This window comes from Euwallacea fornicatus, chromosome 12 (assembly GCF_040115645.1).
Source record: "Euwallacea fornicatus isolate EFF26 chromosome 12, ASM4011564v1, whole genome shotgun sequence".
Taxonomy (NCBI): Eukaryota; Metazoa; Arthropoda; class Insecta; order Coleoptera; family Curculionidae; genus Euwallacea; species Euwallacea fornicatus.
This window is the reverse complement of record NC_089552.1, coordinates 2,748,150-2,769,625: the sequence shown is the minus strand read 5'-3', so window position 1 is coordinate 2,769,625 and position 21,476 is coordinate 2,748,150. Positions and strand designations below refer to the sequence as shown.

Below are 21,476 nucleotides of genomic sequence, written 5' to 3'. Positions count from 1 at the left end.
GAATTAATGAATGTGAAGGGATATGAAGTTCTGAATTAACTATAAATACCAAATAATTATTGTTCTATACATTTTTTTATTAAGTTATACAGGGCGTTTGGAAAGTTTGGTACACAACTTAAGGCGATAAAATTAGAACTAAAAAACGATAAAAAAAGGCCCTATAAACATTGGTCTGACGGAGCAACATTACTGAGATATGGCCCTCCAAAGGGGTTCTACCATTTGAATATTTTTCAAATAACTTTTTGATAAAGATAATAGAAAAACAATTGCAATAACAATCATACAATAAAGGTCCTTAACTAGTATGAGTTTCACCAAAATCGATTATAGTAGTTTTCTAACTACCCTTAACAGAAGTTTTTCAAATGTTTTTTTGCCATCTGAATTATCAAGTATATATTTTTTTATTAATATTTTTTAGAAAAAATTCTACAATTTTTTTTCGATTTCTGCGTAGGTCAGTCAAAAATAATTTTTTAAACAACTCATGCCTCAGAACAGTAATATTTTTTAACATTTTCGAGTAATAGACATCTTTCATGGGGACAGTTTCATAGTAGTGATTATGTATTGGAAACGTTATGCGAAAGCTTTCTACGTAGATTATTCCATCATTTAATGAGACCCTCGACGTGTGTAACATAACCACCTGTATACTCAATCTACGGAAACAAATTCGTTAAGTTTTTTAGACGTTGACCTATTGGTTGCAAGTTAAAAATTTCTGCCAAATTTGGTAGAAAAAAACTCTCCGAACTTCGCATCACACACATTTAATTTCGCTAAAACATGGCTGTTATGGACTTCCATGTCCTTCTATGGACTTTAAATAAAAACGCAAATCATCCCTGGAGGAATTAGGAAAATTAAATGAACTTTGAATGACTGATTAGCCTTGAGATTTCAACTTGCATTAACCAAACAATAAGGATGTGGTCGTAAGGGCTGTTCGAGATCGCAAAACACCTTCCGAAGCTGAATTTACACTTCAGTGGATATTCTGAAGTGTAAAACATAACCAATTGTCTGACCATGGCAAAGTTCAAGTAATCAGAACATTCAATACTCACTCCAGTTAAAACTTTCAAACTTAAGTGCCTTGAGCCTTCCCTGGAACCTTCAGTTCCCTTTTATAAGTTTCCTGAAACATTATGAGATAGTTTTCAATCTGTGCGGTCAACAGAAAAGTTATGCTTGAAATCAATGCTAACAATAATAGGTGACAAGTTGGAAATTTTTTATTGCTCTTAGGATATTACTTTTTGCCTTATGGCCTGTCTTTCAATACACCCCATTTTCTTACATCTGAATTTGTGTAGAAATAGTTTAAGTAACTTCCTACTTCCATGTAAATTTTTCCCACAGGCGTTTGTAAGGATATTTAAATTTAAATCAGCGCCATTTTGGACTTTAAAACGGTGAAAAACCGTTACAAGTACTCAAACATAACCGCAAAAAGTATGTATTGAAAAAAAAACTTTTGGTTATTTTCGAAAAAGTGGTACGCCACTGATTTTTCGAGAAATAATTCTTTTTTCTCCCTTTTGATTTTGAAGGAGAAAGCTCTTTGGAGTTTGTTCGCACACGCACTTATTCCGTTTTTAACATGTTAAAAGAACATAATTCCAACGTACATTTTACCCATTTGTTGCCAGATTCAGTAGATTTGAGGGCTCTGCAATGAAGTGGTCTGATAATAATGCACTTTGTGAAAGGCAAAGACAAAGCCTGCGAAATCACGACTATGCTGATCACTGCCCCAAAAAGGCCTGTTCAATGTTCCGTTGAATTTGTATGTGTTGAATAAAAAACTTAACGATTAATTGAACTGAATTTTCCCTGAGTTGATGTGATTGCCAGGGAATTTCCATGGGGCTTTTATCTTTAAGAAATAGCTTTAAAAAATATTATGCTGTCCCTCTGTTATTGGAATACAAAGCCAGCTTCGAATGTATCGTAAATCAAGTTACACTCAGTTCTGGAAACAGTAATGGAGTTCTATTTCCAATATAGGGCGATTCAGTAGGAGTGACCGCAGTTAGAATGATATCGACAGTGTTGTTGATTAGTTGATTCAAGAAATCTGCTGAATCAGAAAGTCGATAATCTGTAAATGTTGTCAAATGGTTGATGGAATTGCTTGGTTTGTATACAAGGCGGTCGCAAGTTAAGCCCTCTACCCTCGGGTTTTTTTAACCCCATAACTTACACTTTTGTCAAAATGTAGCATTTGCACGGTAGTTACTTCATACCAGGTTTCGGCTTTCCTTGTCTCACGATTTAAAGAAATTAAAGAGGGGCCACCCGGCACAAACCTCCATTTTCGTTATCATTTATGTATACACAACATTTTTCTAACATTTCAGGGGAAATAAGGTTTCGCCCCTCAATAAGCTTTCTTCTGCAATATCATAGAAAATAATCAAGACATGTTAAATCTGCTGATCTGGGGGGCCATGTCATTTCATTCTTGCCGCCTATCAGTCTAAGGAGCATCAATTACTATTGGCGTTAAGCATCCATGGGCCGTGTTACATAAACGTGAAATGTAATCAGAATGTGAGATTCGGAAAATATCGTAAAAAGTTTGCGGTTCCACAAAAAAATGCAACCTCAATTCACTACTAGTTTGCAACTTACCCTCTGTAGCAGAACTTTTAAAATTCTGGAACTTTTGTATAGGGTGTTTTTTTAACAAGATTTTAATTCACTCTTGCCGCATATGCATTCGTTGCATACCAATGAGCGGCATGCAGCTCTGTTTTCCTCATGAAAAGTGCAGATTACAAACAAACTTGGAACACCACATTCGTATGTAAATTTGAACAATCTAAATAGCGTTAAAGTCGATTACTCAATGTCAAACTCTAAAATTTTAAAGAAATCACCAGACGCGGAGTATTAAATTTTATTAATAATGTAGCAAAAATGATTTTACACATTCTAATAAAATTAATGTAATATGCCATTAGGAAAAAGTTGAAGTTATGAAGCTCAGTGGAGTCATTAGAAAAGTGCTGGTGGAATTTCCATAAAATTTCATGAGCGTACAAGTAGATAGAAATGGAGACGCTGAGAAACTTGGGTATACGCATTTCGACTTAATGGCTTCATCAGACATGTGTATGTACAAAGTAGGTGAACGGAAGCATGCGGGGTGAATTTATAAATTAGCATAGCGCATGCCTACTTATGGTTCTATTGGTTTGGTATCGGATTAAATCTTTATGGCCTCTACAGATCAGTTACAGCACCGCCTTTTAGGCGACTCGATAACACCACGTGTCTTATATTTTGATCGCAAATTACCGATGAATAATCAGGAACAATCAGGGGTGTTCCACGATCCGAAGCACGGGAAATGTCTAAAATTTAGAAAGGTGCGTTACGGTGCTTAGAAATTAGTTATGTTGCTATTTGTAACCCTAATTGTTAATAAATATCTTAATCACGGGTGTTCCCAAAATTTCAAAATTTCGTTTCAGAATTTGAACATTAAAATTTTCTCATTTGGAAAACTTTAGTTGTCGACGACGTCTTCGAGCCTGATTCGTTCGAAGCTGCGTTCCGAAATTAAAAAAAATCTTAATGGGATTGATTTTAACGTTTCAGAACTTGAATATTTCCGTGTAATTTATGTTTTCGCGCCATCAAAAATTTCATACTTTGATTTTATCATTCTTTATCGTCTACGACAAACACCTGACGATAATGTAATTTAGAACGAGGGTTATGAATCGTTAAAATATCAGTCCCAGATTCAAGGAAATGCTATTCTAGATTTTAATTTATTGGTTTTTTTCTTTATTCCCCTGTTTGAAATGTGAAAGATTAAACAATGGAAATCATTTATTCTAATGCAGGAATAAACTTTGATTAAGTATTGTCTAATTGTTGTTCCATATAATGAATTTTATATAATTATACCAACTATTTTAAAATGTTATAGGAAGTGTTTTCTTATAATTATCCACGAATATGTCTTACAAATTTTTCTCCGAGACGCCTGATTTTCTGTAATCACAAGTAAAATAAATCCACCAAGCCCGGCTCTGTCCCAAATTCAAATGCTCGTTACTAGCTTCGGCGTAAAGTTAAGCTCGAGGTGCTGGAGAAGGGTACTAATACTGGGCACAAAACTTGCAATGTCGCTGAGACTTTCATTTAGCACCTGTACTGTACTAAAAATCGGGTACAGCATAAATAAGTAATAATTAAAACCACAGTAATGAACACTAACCGAAATTTTATCGCGATAAATTCATTTAATCGGATTCCGTCGCTTTGGGAGGCAATAAAAACAGGATTTTTCTTTAGGTCGACGTTTCGCTTTAATTTAAAATCCTCCTCATCCTCAGGACCGAAAAGCCGAACTACACGAAATGAAGAATGACAATTGAACTTATGTAAAAGACGAACCAGTAAGAAATTATTAAAATTTAAAAATTTTGAATTTATGAATTTTAAAAACCACAAAATTGGGTACTCCACAAAAACATTTTGCAGATTCAGCACACTCACCCCAGAAGCAGTGCTTTGGGTATATTCTACAGGTTATAATTCGGTGGGTAGTCGTATCCGAGACATCATTCATCAACATCAATCAATGTTTTAAATTCAGCAAATTCACACATAGAAGAAAGGCTCCAGTATATCGGTTCTCTCTTAGTTGGAAACCATGAATGATTTTTGGTACTCTGAGGCCAACCGGTCGATTATAACCTTCCGAATTGTAATGGGCAGATTATACCTAGAAAACTCCTTGTAGAGTAAGTGTGCACTTGGACGTCTGTAACATCTGTTTGTAAATATTTAAGGACTAACCCTTGAAATTTCGTAGTCTGGTAGATACAAGAAAATCTCTGATACATGAGTTCTTGTCTTAGTACAAAAACCAGGAATGATTTGCAGGATGGTGACGCTAACCGAATTGTAATCGGTAGATTATACCTCGTCGGGTAACTGTGCTCATCCCACGAAATGTTTTTATGTACGTTTCACTTTTGTGGTTTTTAAAATCGGTGAAATTTTAAATTTTGATTGTTTTTACTGGTTGTCCTTTTACATAATGTTTAATGGTCGCTCTGCATTTTATGTCGTTTATCTTTGTAATCCTGAGGAAGCTTTTAAATTAAAACGAGACGTCAACTTAACGAGAAATCCCGTTTTTTATTGTCTCTTAAACCGACGGTATCCGATTAAATAAATAGTCAGAGACACGAAAACCATACAGCAAATTTAATCGCGATTAAATTTCTGTCACTGTTTACGATTCAGAAATATTACAAAGGTGTTGCAAATGCTTAGCATTTGATTAATGCAGTTTTCCCGGGAATATAATTGGTGAACAACCTTTATTCGACTAATATACTGTGCGGCTCTAAGTTATATCCCCCCTCCCCTCCTTAAATCTTTAACATTTTTTTAAATTTAAAACCCACATTAAATTGGACAAAAAGTACTATTTTTTGACGTTTGTTTATTTTTTCAAATTTTGCTTACCTCACCAGTAGCACACAATGGCCGATTTTTTAAAAGTTGAAACATGGATCAAGCGACTCCTTAAGTTAGAGGTCTTTCAAAACTACATTCAATGTTGTATTGCACTTCAAAATCTATTGATTAGTTTGTGAGGAAAATGGGTACAAATTTGGTAAAAAATGCAATACAAACTGTTAAATAGTACGTAAACATTGGAAAAACCCGTTTGTTGATAGGAAATCGGTTTGGTTTCGATTTTGTGCTCACAAAGAGTCTTTAGTTATTTTTTAATCATCTTTTTATTTTTTTTTACCAAAATTTTTTTCTTAATTAGGGCCAAATCTGCTGATTTTCATTAATTTGTCGATTCTTAATTACTAACAAATGAATTTTTTATATATTTACCCTTAAAAATATAATCTAAATATTCAAAGCTCACTGAAAAAGATCTAAGAAAAAATGGAAAAATTCTAGAAGCGAATTAGTGAGTTACTTATTCCGCTAGATGGCACTAGTAATGCAATTTATGAATCGCCTATTAAAGGATTCTAGTGACTCTGCTTAAGGGGCGTCATCTGTCGGGGGCAGAAATACTAACCGTGAAAATTTCATTCACCATAGTCAAGAAACAAAGAAACTCACCATGTTGGTCATAATATATGGGAAAAAAATCTTTATTGTTTATTGCCAAGAAATTGGTTTGTTATCGATTTTGTGCTCATGCACAGCCTTTAGTTATTTTTAATAATCTTTTCTTCTTTTTTTAACCATTAATATTTGCATTTATTTTTGAATTTTTTGAACTAGGCTGGGGGGTAAAAGGGGAGGTGGAAATTTAAAGCCGCATGGTATGTAAATACTTACTTTTTCCCCGATCCCCTTCTACACGTACCATTCTGTTGTGCGACTAAGTAACATGGCGAAATCGCTAATACAAGCGACTGAGGAGGAGCTGGTTGCTGGCGCGATGAAGTGGCCCGTCTGCAGGTGCCCTAAGTTACAATTCTTCATTCGCTGACAAATTGTAGAAAGCGTTTCTTTTCTAATAGCCCCACACATCTTGTATTTTCCACTATCCGCTCCTCGATAGACGAGCCTTGATGCGTCTTACACAAACTGCTCCTGTCCATTATTTGTAACTCAATTATCTATGTTTGATATGTTTAAGGAGAACAAAAATAAACTAAACATTTTTCTTTACAATTGAAGCACACACGAAGATTTTTCAAGAATTCGTACATCTCATAAATTGTCTGATCTCGGGTTTCTTCCTTTGATGGTACATTATTCAATCGCACTGAAATGAGATGATCAGAAAGATGAATGTCTGAAATAAGAGTGAAGGGCAGGAAAAGACGAGCCGTAATTATTATCATGCTTTACTCGCAAAAGATGAGACTCGAGGAACAAAGTTCTGCAGGGGGAATTTAGGGTGATGGGCGTGAGATGGTTTAGATTTACCATTCATCGTTCGGTTTAGTTGGAATTCAGAGCTTTGTGGTGCTGTTGCGAAAAACACGTCAGTCCTCGGTATTTGTAGTTATTCTGCTTTTGACATGAGGGCATTGGAAAGTGTTAAGTCTGCATAAAGCACAAAAAAAACCATTTCCGGGGTATTTTAAGTATGAAAATACTCCAACTCGACAAGAAAATATTTTCCTCGCAAAACAGCGAAAAAATTCCTCCGATAAATTTCCATTCAAGCCGATATAATACTTTCAACTAAGTAGTAATAAGACCCCAACTTAAAAGCCGTCGTTCCAAGACGTCGCCCATAGAAACTTCAAACAATTCGATTTCCAAGACACCACCCCAACCATTAAAAACTATCAAAGATTTAACAATTTTAACGCCTAATTGCTTCGATTACTCGAGCATTAACACGGTTAAGCTTCAGAATATCATTTAAATAGTCGAGCCGGGAAATACCCCGTTATAGGTGCGAAATAATTCAGCTTCCAAGGATTCCGTGGAGCAATGAAGGGTGCTTTACTCTACGTAAATAGGGGTGTAGATCGTGATATCTTGACATAATTATTACTGGGAACATTAATCAAGCCAAATTAACTTAATTGACGGGATTCTATAAGGTTGATGTGAAGTAAAGTTAATTGCCAACCCTAGGGCGCATCAACTTCTATGTGTAATACATGAAGGAGATGAAATCCGCGAAGTTTTCATCAAAATTCGTTAACATTGTGTGATAGTGCCAATTCCCTGAAAACTTCGTCTAACGTTAGAAGCTTGCAGAATCAGCGATACCTATTTACTAAGGCAATGCAGCAGAGTTAAGCGTGTCATCAATAGTACTAGCTCAGTTGAAAAGAGCCAATTTTTCTGATTATTACTCAAATCATTCATGTCCAGCCTGACAATTCGCTCCGCACATCTGTCCCATTTATCACAACATACGACTATATGAGGCTCACCGTTTAATCAGAACGAACGTCAACATCGCAAAGTTTTTTCAGAAATATACATAATCTCTCGAATTGCAATTTATCGTCCTAAAACCGATCTCGTGTTGTTCGTTATTAACTTACCGTTTTTCTCGCTTATATATTACCGCAGATCCGCCCCTGTATTTCTGCCCCTGCCGCGCCGTTTAGAATAAAACTGATCATTTAAGATACAGTTCCAAAAACGATGTATGTGAATTCATTGCGCTCGTTCATTGAAGTCGTTCGGCTGAATTCAGATTATTTCGGGTTAGTTTCGGTTAATGCAGGTTAGTGTGGACCAACATCAACATCGCCAAGTTTCTCCCAAAATGAATACAGTAACTCGAATTGCGATTTACATCACCGAAACCGATCTCCTACTGTTCATTATTAACCGCCCGTTTTTCTCGTTCGGAAATTATCGCAGATCCGCCCCTGTATTTTTGCCCCCGCTGCACCGTTTGGATTAAAACTGACCGTTTGAGACAGAGTCCCTAATGTGGTGTACGTGAATTCATCACGATCGTTTATTGAAATTGTGCGGCTAAATTCAGGTTAGGTCGGATTAGTTTCGGTTAGTGCGGGTTAGTCCGGACCAAAATCAACATCGCCAAGTTTCTTTCGGAATGTACATACTCACTCGAATTGCGATTTATCGCACTGAAACCGATCTCCTATTGTTCGTTCTTACGTTTTTCCCCCGTTTTTCTCGTTCGGGAATTACCGCAGATCCGCCCCTGAATTTTTGCCCCCGTCGCGCCGTTTAAAAAAAAACGGACCATTTGAAATACAGCTCCAGAAACGGTGTACGTGTATTCGTTACGCCCGTCTATTGAAGTTGTTCATGCGGGCCCCAAGAAAACTCAAGATTGTGCCCCAAGGATTTAAGACACGAACATCCAGGTCGATATTCGCTAAAACAATAAAGGGGCGTCGCCTTTTTCTGCACAGTTTACGTTTTAAGTTTCCGAAACAACATTTGCTTCCCAGAAACATATTGATTAATAATGTATTATCAAATGTTGAAGTTTACGACAGCCCTTAATATGAGACAAAAGGAAACTTTGGAAATTGTCCGGATGTAACTCAAGGCATCCGCAGAGTTAACATCGGAACGTATCAACGAGCCCCCTGCTGGAAATGCTCTGAAAGTTCTTCAGACGCTGCTCAAGTTTGCTTTGCAGATGGTAACTGTTCTTTTAAAGACAGCTAATTTAAAAAAAAAACCCTGATCGTTCGGCAATAAAAAAATGGTCAAACGAGCATTTGAGGAAGAATGGGAAACAGCAAAAATGACCACTTGGAAAAAGCCATTGCAGCGGCTGTTCTGGTCGTTCCGAATATTAAAGGATCAAAATGGTTTAACTGCCGATTTACGGATGGTTCCAATGAGAACGCTTCTTTAACAGGGAGAGAGCAGCAACAGTTTCAAATATTGGATGAACTCTTAAAAGGTTTTGACTATAATTTTGCGGATGAAAGCCAACAAAAGTAGAAGTAGGAACATGAAGACGACTTAAGATTTGGTAATAAATAATCTGCCCCCCGACATAATTATCCTTGATCAAATCGATTTAGAGATTTAGGGCATTTAAGATCCACATGAGTCCCAAAATATTAATTTGGCACCTCACAGATTAAACAGAGCTTTAGACGACTTAAAATGCACTGAAAAGCTGTCAATTTGAGATATGAAAATGAAGTCTAAATATAACTTTCTGTATATCTTTGAGAGAGCTTTCCATTGCGGTGGTTGAAATGGAATTAATTAGTTCGAATCAAATGTAAATCTGCACTTCAATAAACTTCCCTCACTAGTGAAGGGCCATACCTTCACGAATTTCAGTGATAGTTTTGGCAAGTTTCAAAGCTCCAAGAAGCTTTGTTTGCGATTTTTAGGAGAAAGACTGAAAAATAGGAATTTAAGGGATACATCGGCACAGCACCGAAGAGCGGCACGAAATGGGGCTTCGAAGGTGCTGAAATCGGGCTTCAAGGAGTACGGTAGAGGTCACCGATCGTATCCCAAGAAACTGATTTTTATCAACAGCCACTGCTCCTCCGGGATTCTCGTATTTGCCACAGCACATTCGAAGTGTCCGAGTTGATGGCATGGATGTTATAGATTTAGAAATTAATTAATACATTTTCGGACAGTGGAACAATATCAAGTGATGACAGACAAAAATTGGCTTGCGAGATGAAACGATGCTGAAATGTTGTCCGGACTTTGCAAGTAGGCAGTTGCAGCTAAAAATTTCGTTAAATGTTGTTAGCAAGTTGGTGGAACTACATAGCTGCATTCTGGGGAACTTAAGGCGCAAATACCCGCTAGCGCATTCATGCATATGTTATGATAAGATTTTCAAAACAGCGAGTGGATAGAATAATACAGCTCCATTAATGAAAGATTTCACCTGTCTTATTACTAGAACCTAAAACTAGCGTCAGATGTAACGCGGAATTCTGCATGTTGCTATGGCGGATTTAAGAGCGGTAGCAAGACCCGAACTATTTAGATTAATTTTAAGGCGCTTAAGGCACAAATATTGCGAAAATCATGTAAAAAATTTACGGCAGTGGGGACGAAGACAGTTTGGAACAAAAAATCAGCTGATTATTACGTAATTTTCAACCGTAATTCAGAAGCGTTTAACGTAATTCAGGTCAGTCGTTTAGGTTAATCAACTGTAATCATAAAGGGTCCGTTGTAATTTCAGAGTAATCATTTCAAGAGTCTGTGATTTGAAATTGCATATTGATTTCCTATGAACATGGCCCCTTTTACGCTTGTGCTCGTCATTTATAATTCAGAAAATATGAAATGTATTTAGGTAAATAAATTTCCTCTTTCGGCTACATTCTAACGGGCTACGAGGATAGCCCCAGAAGTACCCGATTTAACACTTAAAGACGGCAAATTTGGAAAAAGTTACATTATTTCTCAACGTAGGCTCCCGGTTATAGTAAGAAGCTCCGAACGTTTCAAAATAGGCATCAACCTCGGACTCCAGCTCTCCATTATTGGCAAATCGCTTTTCATCGAGCCATTTTTTCAAGTACGAAAATAGAAAATAATCTGAGGGGGCCGAATCTGGCGGATGGGGTGGCTAAGGAAGAAGTTCGAAACTAAGTTGATTGATTTTGGTTATCGCTATGACGGAAGTGTGGAATGGTGCCTTGTCTTGATGAAACAAAACTTTCTTTTTCTGCGGTCGTTCTTTCGTAATTTCCTCGCTCAAAAACTGCAATATGTTTGTATAATGTTCTTCATTTATTGTTTTTCCTATGGGGAGATAGTCGGTAAGAATTAGGTCCGCTTTGATGTTGAATAGACTAAGACTATCAATGAGCAATTTTTTCTACTTTGACAAAATTTCTAAAAACGGCTCTAAAACGAATGCAAATCAACTTTACGCTTAAGTCTTTTAAGGTTAGGTTTTTGAAATATAGGTAAATTTTTAACAAAAAAACCGCCATCTATGTGTCAGTTCGGGTACTTCTGGGATTATCCTCGTATCTCACACCTTGAATAATATATTTTCTAGTTTCTGGCTTACAATATTGACTGAATTAGGATTGGCGCTTTCTCATAAATTATACGCAATAAAAAGTATTGAATATTAATGTATCATATTCAGGATTCGTTGGTCCATATTTCCAGGGGATGATATATTTTCCTGAATTGAGAAAGCAATTTTCTTCATCGTAATTTTGTCTACATTTCTCTTAAGTAAACACGGTATTGAAATAAGGCTTCCACTTGCAGCAAGTAATTCTTTTATCGACTTTATAATGTCAAATTCTCGTGTTGGGCAAATATTCGTATGGCACATTTAATAAGAAAATGCTTAAAATAAGTGGAAATTACTTCAACTGATCTTTTATTTCGAATAAGAGTTCTATTATATGAGATTTGTTCCGTTTTCAATTCAACTTCTCTTATTTGGTGTTAACTAAGGCAAGTACTGGCGAATTTAAATATTCAAAACAAGTATTCACTTTTTTCCGTGCACTTGACAAGCCTGAATGGCCTTAACTGATTTCTAAATTGCAGTTCACTCCACCGAATTATGCTTTACATTTTTGGCATTAAAACTACAGTTGACCTTTTCTGAAACACACAATTGTCACACAAATTGAATTACAGCTGACGCTTTACGAGTCACAGTTGATTAATCTGAACGATACTTTACAGTTTTTGTACTACACTTGGCGATTCTATACTAAAATTGACACGTTCTAAATGACGGTTAGTTAAATTGATGGACACTTGACAGTATCTGCAGTATAATTGGCCGTTCTAAATTAAAATTCGCACTTTATGAATGACAGTTGATTGATTTTAATGACATTTGACAGTTTCCGGATTGCAGTTGTGCATTCTAAATAAAGATTGACACTTTCTGAATGACAGTCGATTGATTTTAATGACTCTTGACAGTTTCTGGATTGCAGTTGTCCATTGTAAATAAAAATTGACGCTTTTTGAATTGTAAGTGAGCAATAATCCGTAGCGGTTTTCAAAAAATGTATTAAACATTCTTGTATTTTTCTGCAAAGCAAGGGTTTAATAAAATACTATAAAAACGTGAATGTATCATGTAAAAACGTGGTACTATCTTGATCAAAATGGTTCAATATTCGTGCTCTTATTTCATAAAGCCTTCTAGTGTAATTTCCCTTCAAAGTAATGCGTGAATTTCCAACTGAAAAATGTCCATATCGGCGAAAATATGTTTTTTCTAAATGATTATCATTGAAGACCATCGAGCTCCAGACCCGTTATCCATACCTCTATAGTATAAATTTTGCATGGCACAGTTCACTTTTGTCCATATCTTGGGTAAATATGAGTTCTGCAACATTTCTTTAAATCCACCTGCAATTTTCCAACTTCAGTCTGTCCGAATTGGCGAAAACACGATTTTCTAAATGATTACCTTTTGAGATCCGATAACTTCAAATATATTGCTCCGGCATCCCTTTGGCATAATTTCTATGTGAAAGAGCGCAGTATTCTCTGTAGTTCCCGCTAATGTGAGTCCTGAAACATTATGCGATTAAAGTAATCTGCAAAATTCAATTTTAAAGATGTTCAAATTGGCGAAAACACGATTTTCTAGGGGATTGCCTTTTGAGATTATATAGCTCGTGGACCATTTGCCGGTAACTTTGTAGTATAACTATCATTCCAAGCGACATACTATTTCTTTTTATTTCCTGTCAATATGGGTCCTCTAGTAGCTCTTCAAACCAATCTGCAAATTACCAATTTAATTGGGTCAGAAAAACTACAGTCAAAAAAGATTGTTCCCTATTGCATTCTATTCTTGTAGCACTGATAAGTGCTACCTTTGGAAATATAAAAAAATAAAATAAAAAATTGCATAACAAATCGTATATGAAAAGCAAAAGTATCATTTAAAAAATGTGATCATTTCCGAGAGTGTGGGAACAATAATGCAGTTGCATGTGACGACGCCTTCCGGTCAAGAACTTGTCTCACATGTGGCTGCACTCAGTTCTCTCATGTGTTCAATTGTGTATAATCTTCATTTCAGTGACAAATACGATATTGTTTGAGCTTCTGAGAGGACACAGATGATGCTATAAACGCCGGAATACCTACATTAAAATGCATTCAATCCAACGTTGAGAAAACATTTAACACTACAGAAATGCATATGATTTGGAAGCTCAGACAGCGGGTAACATGCGTATACTTTAGGTGGAAATAGGCGGGAGCAAAATGTTCATAATGTTCCATAGCAATCTGTATGTGTTTAATCGGACTCGATACCGTTTAAATGTGCCAATAGCAACAATAGGCTCATTACACATGAAAAGTAATATATTTATTATATTAGTTCCAACCCCTTATCTAGCCATATCTCATTTCGCAGAGTGACCAAATGGCGAACAAATGCTTGTCCTGTTCTCTCACCAAAACTCAATGCTTATTTCGGGCACGTTCGCCATCTAAAATAAATTTCGAAGTTTATCTTATTCCCATCGATGCCACAATTACAACACGTTTATGATCAATGTCCCGAATGCGGAGCTATTCAATAAACCCAAGTATGAAATTCGCCTTTGACAAGAAGCTTCGTAAAAAATCTCTTTATCTCCGCCTATCGCTCGTCCTTATTGTTACGTGATACAAGATTAATGGTTGGCACACTATGGATACAATTTACCTGTCATAATATATTATTATCGAATTTACTCTTTTTTACGCGATGCGCTTTGATGAGGGTGTTATTTCCCTGTTCCGCCCTAAAAATATAAATCTTAAAACCTTCCACCCAGTTGATTCATAATTTAAGAGATTATGATACACACGTAATAATAATAGGTTTATCGCAGGGAAATTAATTTTCCTTTATGTTTGGGTAGAAGGTTCGAGCTTAAGTTAGCGTTGCTGGCGCCACATGGTTTTTGACTTCTGCCCCTATTGGGGTCATTAAACTAACGTTAGGATAAATCCTGATTCCCTTGATATACGGGGTGTCCCAGAGCAAAGTGTCCACCCCGAACATCTTTACTGATGTTTGTTAAAAAACAACGTTGAAACACGTCAACTCTGATAGGGAGGAGGGCATCGTTTGTTGAAAAAGAATGTTTTCGAAATGCCTTCCCCCTACCTCTGGAAACCACCCTTTTGAAATTTTCAAATTGGAAGACGTTGTTATATCTCGCTTGAAAGGTAGTTTTATTCTCTACATGTTCAAGATTTTATTTTTTATTTTGACATGTCGACCTTACAGAAATTAAACAGAAAATTAAATCTCTTGATTTTAATTATTTTTCCTGATATTTTATTTATTTGATCTCAAGAAATCTTGAATGCGACCTCTACTGACTTCCACGCACACAGTTAATAGTCCAAACATCGCACATTATCTAACACTTCTGGTATTATTGACCTGCTCCCTTCGACCATTCGGGCACGTGACTCCTCGAGGAGAGCAGATTATGTGCCATTGGGTCTTCAATGTCTGAAAGGGATTTGGCTCTTCAAATGCCCCCATAAGAAAAAATCCAGGGATCCCAAGGCCAGGCGGACCATTCCATTGGACCTGTTCTGTCAATCCCTCTTCTAGAGAACTCTTGGTCTCGAAATGGTCGGACAGCAGCAGTGCGGTATGGAGACGTTTCATCCTGTTAAAAAACGAATTCGCCTTCTAAGAGGCGGGGATCGTGTTCAAGTATTTTAGCTACCCTGGGAGATATGGCGACTAGCAGAAATTATAGATAGTTTTCTCCATTTAAGTTTTCAAAAGTGAAAAATGGTCCAATAATCACCCAAAGTCGCGGTTAAAACGTTAATTTTTTGGGGTTTTCAAGTATGGGTCTACAGGAACAAATGAGGATGGACGTCGCCCCACTAACGGTACTTAACTTCCTTCTTTAAATAGAACAAACATTGTCATTGATACATTCGTAACGTTGAGACGTTTTGAGTCTAATTGTACACTTTCAGCGCTTACAATAACATTCACGATTAAATTCACGTTATTTGGTTTTTGTTTAATTTCCACAAGAGCGACGTATGAAAATAAAAAATAAAAGCTTGACGAGGCAGAGAGTAAAATTACCTTTCAAACGAGGTATAACACAACCCCTCTTTCAATTTTAAAATTTCCAGAGGGAGGTTTCCGGAGGTAGAGGGATGACATTTCGAAAACAATTTTTCCATCAAATAATATCCCCCTTCCCGTGAAAGTTAACGTGTTTTAGCGTTGTTTTTTTTAACTAACAACAGAAAAGAAATTCGAGGTGGACACATTTTTGCTGGGACACTCTGTATTTAAACCGCATGTTAAAAATATACCCATTCAGCAAACTTCCTTCCTACTCCTTCCTACTCAACTTCCAAATCGTATGCTATTCAATGCAACTTTTTTGCAATTTGACCCGCGCTTTATCTCTTACGGTTCAAGGGAAGCTGAGCCGGTTTATGTATGTGGCCTTCAACTCAGGCCAGCCTTTTAAAACCCTCACTAAATTTAAATAGATTTATTTAATACCTGAATCGATTATAAATGGGGAATCTACGAGAATTGGGTCCTGTTTTTAGGAAAAGTATCGAAGTAGAAAGAAATTGGAAAATTAGGTTTTAATGAGATTTTATTTAAAGAACCGTGGAGAGCTCTTATTCAGAGGGAAGAGGAAGGGAAACCACACTCTTAAGGTTGTTGGTTATGGGTCAGAATGCATGTACCTTGCTGCGGTTTATTTTATTTTGAATTTTAGGAATTTTAAGTCTTTCGGTATTATGCACCTGAACAGGAACAAAATTCAGATAACGATTGTTGACTGGGTGGCAGGGAAGGAGCCTCAGTATGGAGAGACACGATTTGAGTCATTCGTAAACACATTACTTTGAAGCACTTTTTTGTTTACCTTATGCGTGAACACGAAGAGCATTGTGCAACAAGTGTGGCCATTGAGTAAATCACATAAAACCAGGGGCAGAAAGTTGGAGGACAGCGATGCAAAGCGAAGTCCTCCTCGTCTTCTTGAGCCGACCTCTAACAGAAGGAAATGCAGTAGTTTTCGCCTGGATATGAGGTTATTTCAACGATTGTTGAAACAATTTTGGAATTACCAAAGGGGTTAAGGCGAAGAGGATGTAAATCAGAAGCACTCCAGTATTTTCACCAAATTAAGATTTTTTATGTTCTCAAAATATTCAACATTTCGCTACCTCCAGGTTTAACTCAGTTCCCCAGTTAGACAAGGCGAACCGCCGATTCCCTGGCTTCGTCTGTGGGACTCTATCATTCAGCCCTCGACCGCTCCAGTTTTTGGAGTTTTATTATTAACCTTAAACTGGGTGTTCCGGATAAGGGGCACTCCGATGTTTTCTGATGAGACTGATTTCACAACATCTGAGTCGCAGGACTTACAGTTTGAGTACTAAATGTACAGCCTGAGATGCGTCTGTTTGGTTTCCGTCAATCGATGGGATGTACCTAATTAATTTGGGGCTCAGGTCTAAAACAAGGGCGGAAGGATATTGGCCCTTCAGAGATTCACTGTGAGAATTAAAAATGAGCTAATGAGAAACGCTTAATATGATGTTGACGAATATCTGAAAGCCAACACGTTTCATTTGATTTAACATCGTGTTGACGCTGTACCTCTCTTTGAAGTTTGAACTGCCTTTTCCCACAGTTAAAGCGTTTTCATATGCACTGCGTATTACTGAATGTGCATTGCGTAATGTCATTAATCCATGTTTTGCTTTTTATGTGTGTCAGAATACGCTGAATCGTTATTTAATTATTTATTGATTAATTGCTCTTACTAGGGTAAAACAAATTTTCTTTGGACACCAGTAGAGAATCCGTTTATCGGGCCCCGCTCCGATTCCTCATTAGACAAATTTTGAAAACGGGAAACTTCAAATATCCCTCCATTGCGATTTTATCGCAACCGTTAGAACGACGCAATCATTACCACCCTCTGATCGGTAAGTGCGCTTTACGACCGCATTCTGTCTGAGATTTAATTTTGGACCCGAATATCGCGACTTAACTTCTGATGAAGCAAAACACAAAATTCATTAGGCTTTATTTTGCATTAGCCAGAATTATATTTAGTTTTCCAACACTCCGTGAGGGTACAGCAAACACCCAACTGCGGATTCAATTTGCAAGTTAACAGGCCTTTCTAGGAACATGAAACCCCGCAAAATGCCCTATACCTGCAAATATCCTATAACAACATCACATCTAATGCGAATACAAGGAGAATACAAGGAATAATTTAATAATTTATTGATACTCCTGCCTATTAATATATGGATGTATGCTAAAACCTGGGAGGAAGCAGCGGTGGATGAACGATGGAACTGTTGGAAGGGCGCCAAAGAGCCGAGAGACAATGAGAAAGTTAATCCCAGGAATAATACAACTGATATACCTGTTTCCTCCCAAGTAGTCTCCTGGAACGCAGGAGAGATGATAACCGCAAGTTTTCGGTTTTTTATTTCCTATAAAGGAAATTAAAAATCCAATAGAGGCAATGATGGATTCTCGGCCGCTCCGCTGGAAAGGCGATGATTTGATGCAGAAACGAAAAAAGATTATTAATAAATCTAGAGCGCAAAAACAGGCCCCGAACCATTTAAAATCAATTAGTTTGAGTTGTGGAGGAAATAAAAATATCTAGTCCATCTCCTGCAGTAATCAGAAAACTCATTTAAGCAGGTTTCAATTAACTTTTTCTTTTGTTCCAGCGCACGAAAGTGATTGCGTCCGGCTAACCAACATGACGTCGCCCCCTGTACAAGATCCGCGCAACGAAATGCGCCTCCACTGTCGATTCGATATGGGCGGAGAACAGCTCTATGCTGTTAAATGGTGGGTATCGAGTTTGGGACTTAACCCATGAAAAGGTAGTGAGAATTGTCGATGAAATTGATCGGTATTTCCCCCTTTTCTTGTACGCTTGAGATGATTTCAAACGTCTAGGATCCCTGATGATGGGGCACGAGGATGGCCCCTAATAATGGGGCACGATGGCAAAAGTTTCATCATTTGGAGGTAGTTTCAAAATCGCTAAGGAAGGAAGTGCAGAAATGGCTCAATATCTCGAAAACTAGGGCAGATATCATATTACGACCTGTGTGCCGAGACGGTCATTTCGTGTACTTTTTGAGGGAAACTTGGGACGAACAAGAGTTATCGAGATATTGATGACGACCACTTTCTCTCCTATCGATTTCATTGCAATATCCATCTCGGACCCTCATTTGAAATCCTCATCTAAACCAAGTTCAGGTCACCTTCGATTTAGACCTACTTCTAAATTACCGCAAATCACCTTTAAAATTAACCCGTATTAGCTTATTTTTTAGCAAAACTTAGCAAACACGATACCGAAAGAGGGGGTAAATTCCCCTGATGTATATCATTTTCAAGAGTTCTTGTTGCGATTTAAAGTCAACCATATTCACCATATTTCTTCTCATTTGAGTGTCCCTAGACGTCCAGCGCCCTTTCGAGAAGTTCTCTCCATCTTCATATGTTACCACTTTGGCTAGACGATTGAGTATTTTTCCGAAACTTTAACCTGACTTTAAAAATTCGTTCTTTCTCGTCAATTCCGTCAACTTTTCAAAAATTTCGTCTCTTCCGTCCATTGTTGAAAATTTGGTTCATTTTTGTCTAATTCAACCGTTGATTGAAGTCTCGTCCGTTTTTTAAAGTCTTGCCGATTTCGTTTATTTGGTCCGAAATGAAGTGGACCAATGTCTTGCTAGGAGCGCCTGAGTGTCTCGAAAACAAAAATACATATTGTAAAGACGCTTGTTTATAAATAGGCTTAGAGTTGAGCACAGTTTCTTGAGTCTGGGATGTAAAGAGCTCCCGGGAATTACGTCAAAATCCTCTGTCCCAAACACATCACTACCGATAAACTTATCAAACTTACCTCGCCATTCTCTCGGATGTTGCACTCTTCAGATAGAAGAAACTGGCAATCGAGGCAGTCAGTCTAACCCTTTTTTTGAAACACAATATTGATCTACAAATTCTCAATTTATCAGAGTATTAAACGAAGACAATTTCAAAAACCGGATAAAAGGGTTTGAAATTGCCGGATCTCGAAAACGAACTGAGACACTGAAACTACGCTTGCCCGAGGTGACGTTGAAAAAAACCTTTGGTACCACATGCTAGAAGGTGTCCAGAAAATAACCCCAGCAACTGCTTAAAGTGTTTAAATGAAATTTTTCAGTTTATGACAATCGTTATCCGGGAATTTCTTGCTATAAAAATGTGTTTGTAAAAGAGAAGCGAATAGAGACATACTAACCGCCCCTCTAGGCGTTAGAGCTCGTTGAAACAATTAAGTTGCCCAAATAGTCCACAAAATCTCGAGTTATTGGCGATCGTAATTTGAAAAACAGTCAAAGTCAAAGTGGCCTTTAGGTATTTTCAGAAATACTTTCAAGTTTTCGGGGCGCTGTTTTGCTTCAAATGACAATAATTTATTTTGGTCCTAACTCAATGATATCCCATTTAAGAGTCAAACGTCTTGGAAATCCATCGCGAGACATTTTCATTTAACATATTCAAAATCACGAAAATTGGTTTCTCTAAAGCCAGACGATATACCACCACCAGACTGAAGAAAAATCGGTCTCGATTCACCTTAATATTTAACTAAATAGGTAATCTTCATGAAATTTATTCGTTCTATATTGACTAAAGGTCGCTTTACAGTCGAAAAGTTTTCTTTCTGGCAACTTAATAAGACCAATCAAATTTCAATTTGCTTTGCAGTTGGCGATTTATTGCCAGACGTGCCAGTTTGCCATTAACAAGATCGACAAACAGTGAAAAAAAAAACCAATAAATTTTGTCAACTAAGGGTGCAACAGGCATTAAAATGGCCCCGTACCTCTCAGACAATACTGAAGATTTGGTTAAATTATTATTCTCGATAGCGATATCTCGGAAACTACGGGAGATTTGATGACCTCGCTTGATTGGGCTTAAATCCCGTGCTAAGACGGAAAACGAAGCTGAAGAGAAATAAACGTTATAAACACATAAGTTGACATTTAATTCCATTGTAAATTTCATATACACTTAAGCTTGTACTTCTAATATTAACGTATTCCGTACAGTTTCAATAGACATAGCGGGATAGAAACAAATATTGTTCTGATTGTTCATTTCTGGGCTTAAATAATTAACGCTTTGTTTGTTCTAATTGGCCGATAATGACCTTTATTGCTTCACATGGAGCATATAATAAATTAATTGCATATTGCCCAGCAAACGATATATTATTTTTAATAAGTAGCGATGTTTCATCTGAGTATATGAAACATCGTTGTTTTATTATCGATATGGAACTATTGTAATTAAAACACGCCTGTCGATAAAACGAAATCGAACGCAGAGACGATATTCGGAAAAATTGAAGAAAATTTCAAGTCTTGACGTCCGGTATCTTTTGAATATTTTTGTATACACCCCGTAAAAAGTTATATCCGAGGGAATGACGAATCGTACAATACTGGATATACACACGCCAATTGAACACTAAAGTTTAGATTATATTACTAGGTCAATCTGTTTCAGTTAGTTCCAGAATACTTTCCCCTCCTGCGGTTTCTAGTACAGCAAATGTGTGAAACATCAATCCTAATTACTGGAGAATTCAAATAGTTTTCCTCCAAAGCGAATCGAAGGAGAAAAGGTCTTTATTTTAAACTCTGAATACCTCCGGTGATCAGTAAAAAAATCCGAAACTTGTCTCTTCTAAAGTGATTCTGGGAAAGTCCGAAGAGTTATGAAATTTTCCTCTTGATAAAAAATTATGAATTTTAAGTTTAGTTGAGAAAGTCTGAGCAAAATCGTCATTCATGAAATCTTAGGAATGCACAAAATTAAAAAAAAATTCGAGGAAACAATTTATGTGATACTGCGAATGTTTTACACAGGGTTCGATACGTCATCATGAAGATGTTTCAAGAACGGTAACACTCTGTAAAATAATAAAAAAGCTAATAGCCCCATGGGC

At 36.9% G+C, this 21,476-nt stretch overlaps 1 protein-coding gene across 1 annotated transcript in view; it reads left to right on the top strand.

Moving 5' to 3' along the window:
• The window catches only part of LOC136342404 (uncharacterized), a 32,605-nt gene that overhangs the window by 4,673 nt on the left and 6,456 nt on the right, over nt 1-21,476 (top strand). Inside the window, exon 2 of the mRNA XM_066288162.1 lies at nt 18,178-18,301. Within this exon, the coding sequence (XP_066144259.1) occupies nt 18,178-18,301 (124 nt within the window). The remainder of the gene's footprint in view (nt 1-18,177; nt 18,302-21,476) is intronic.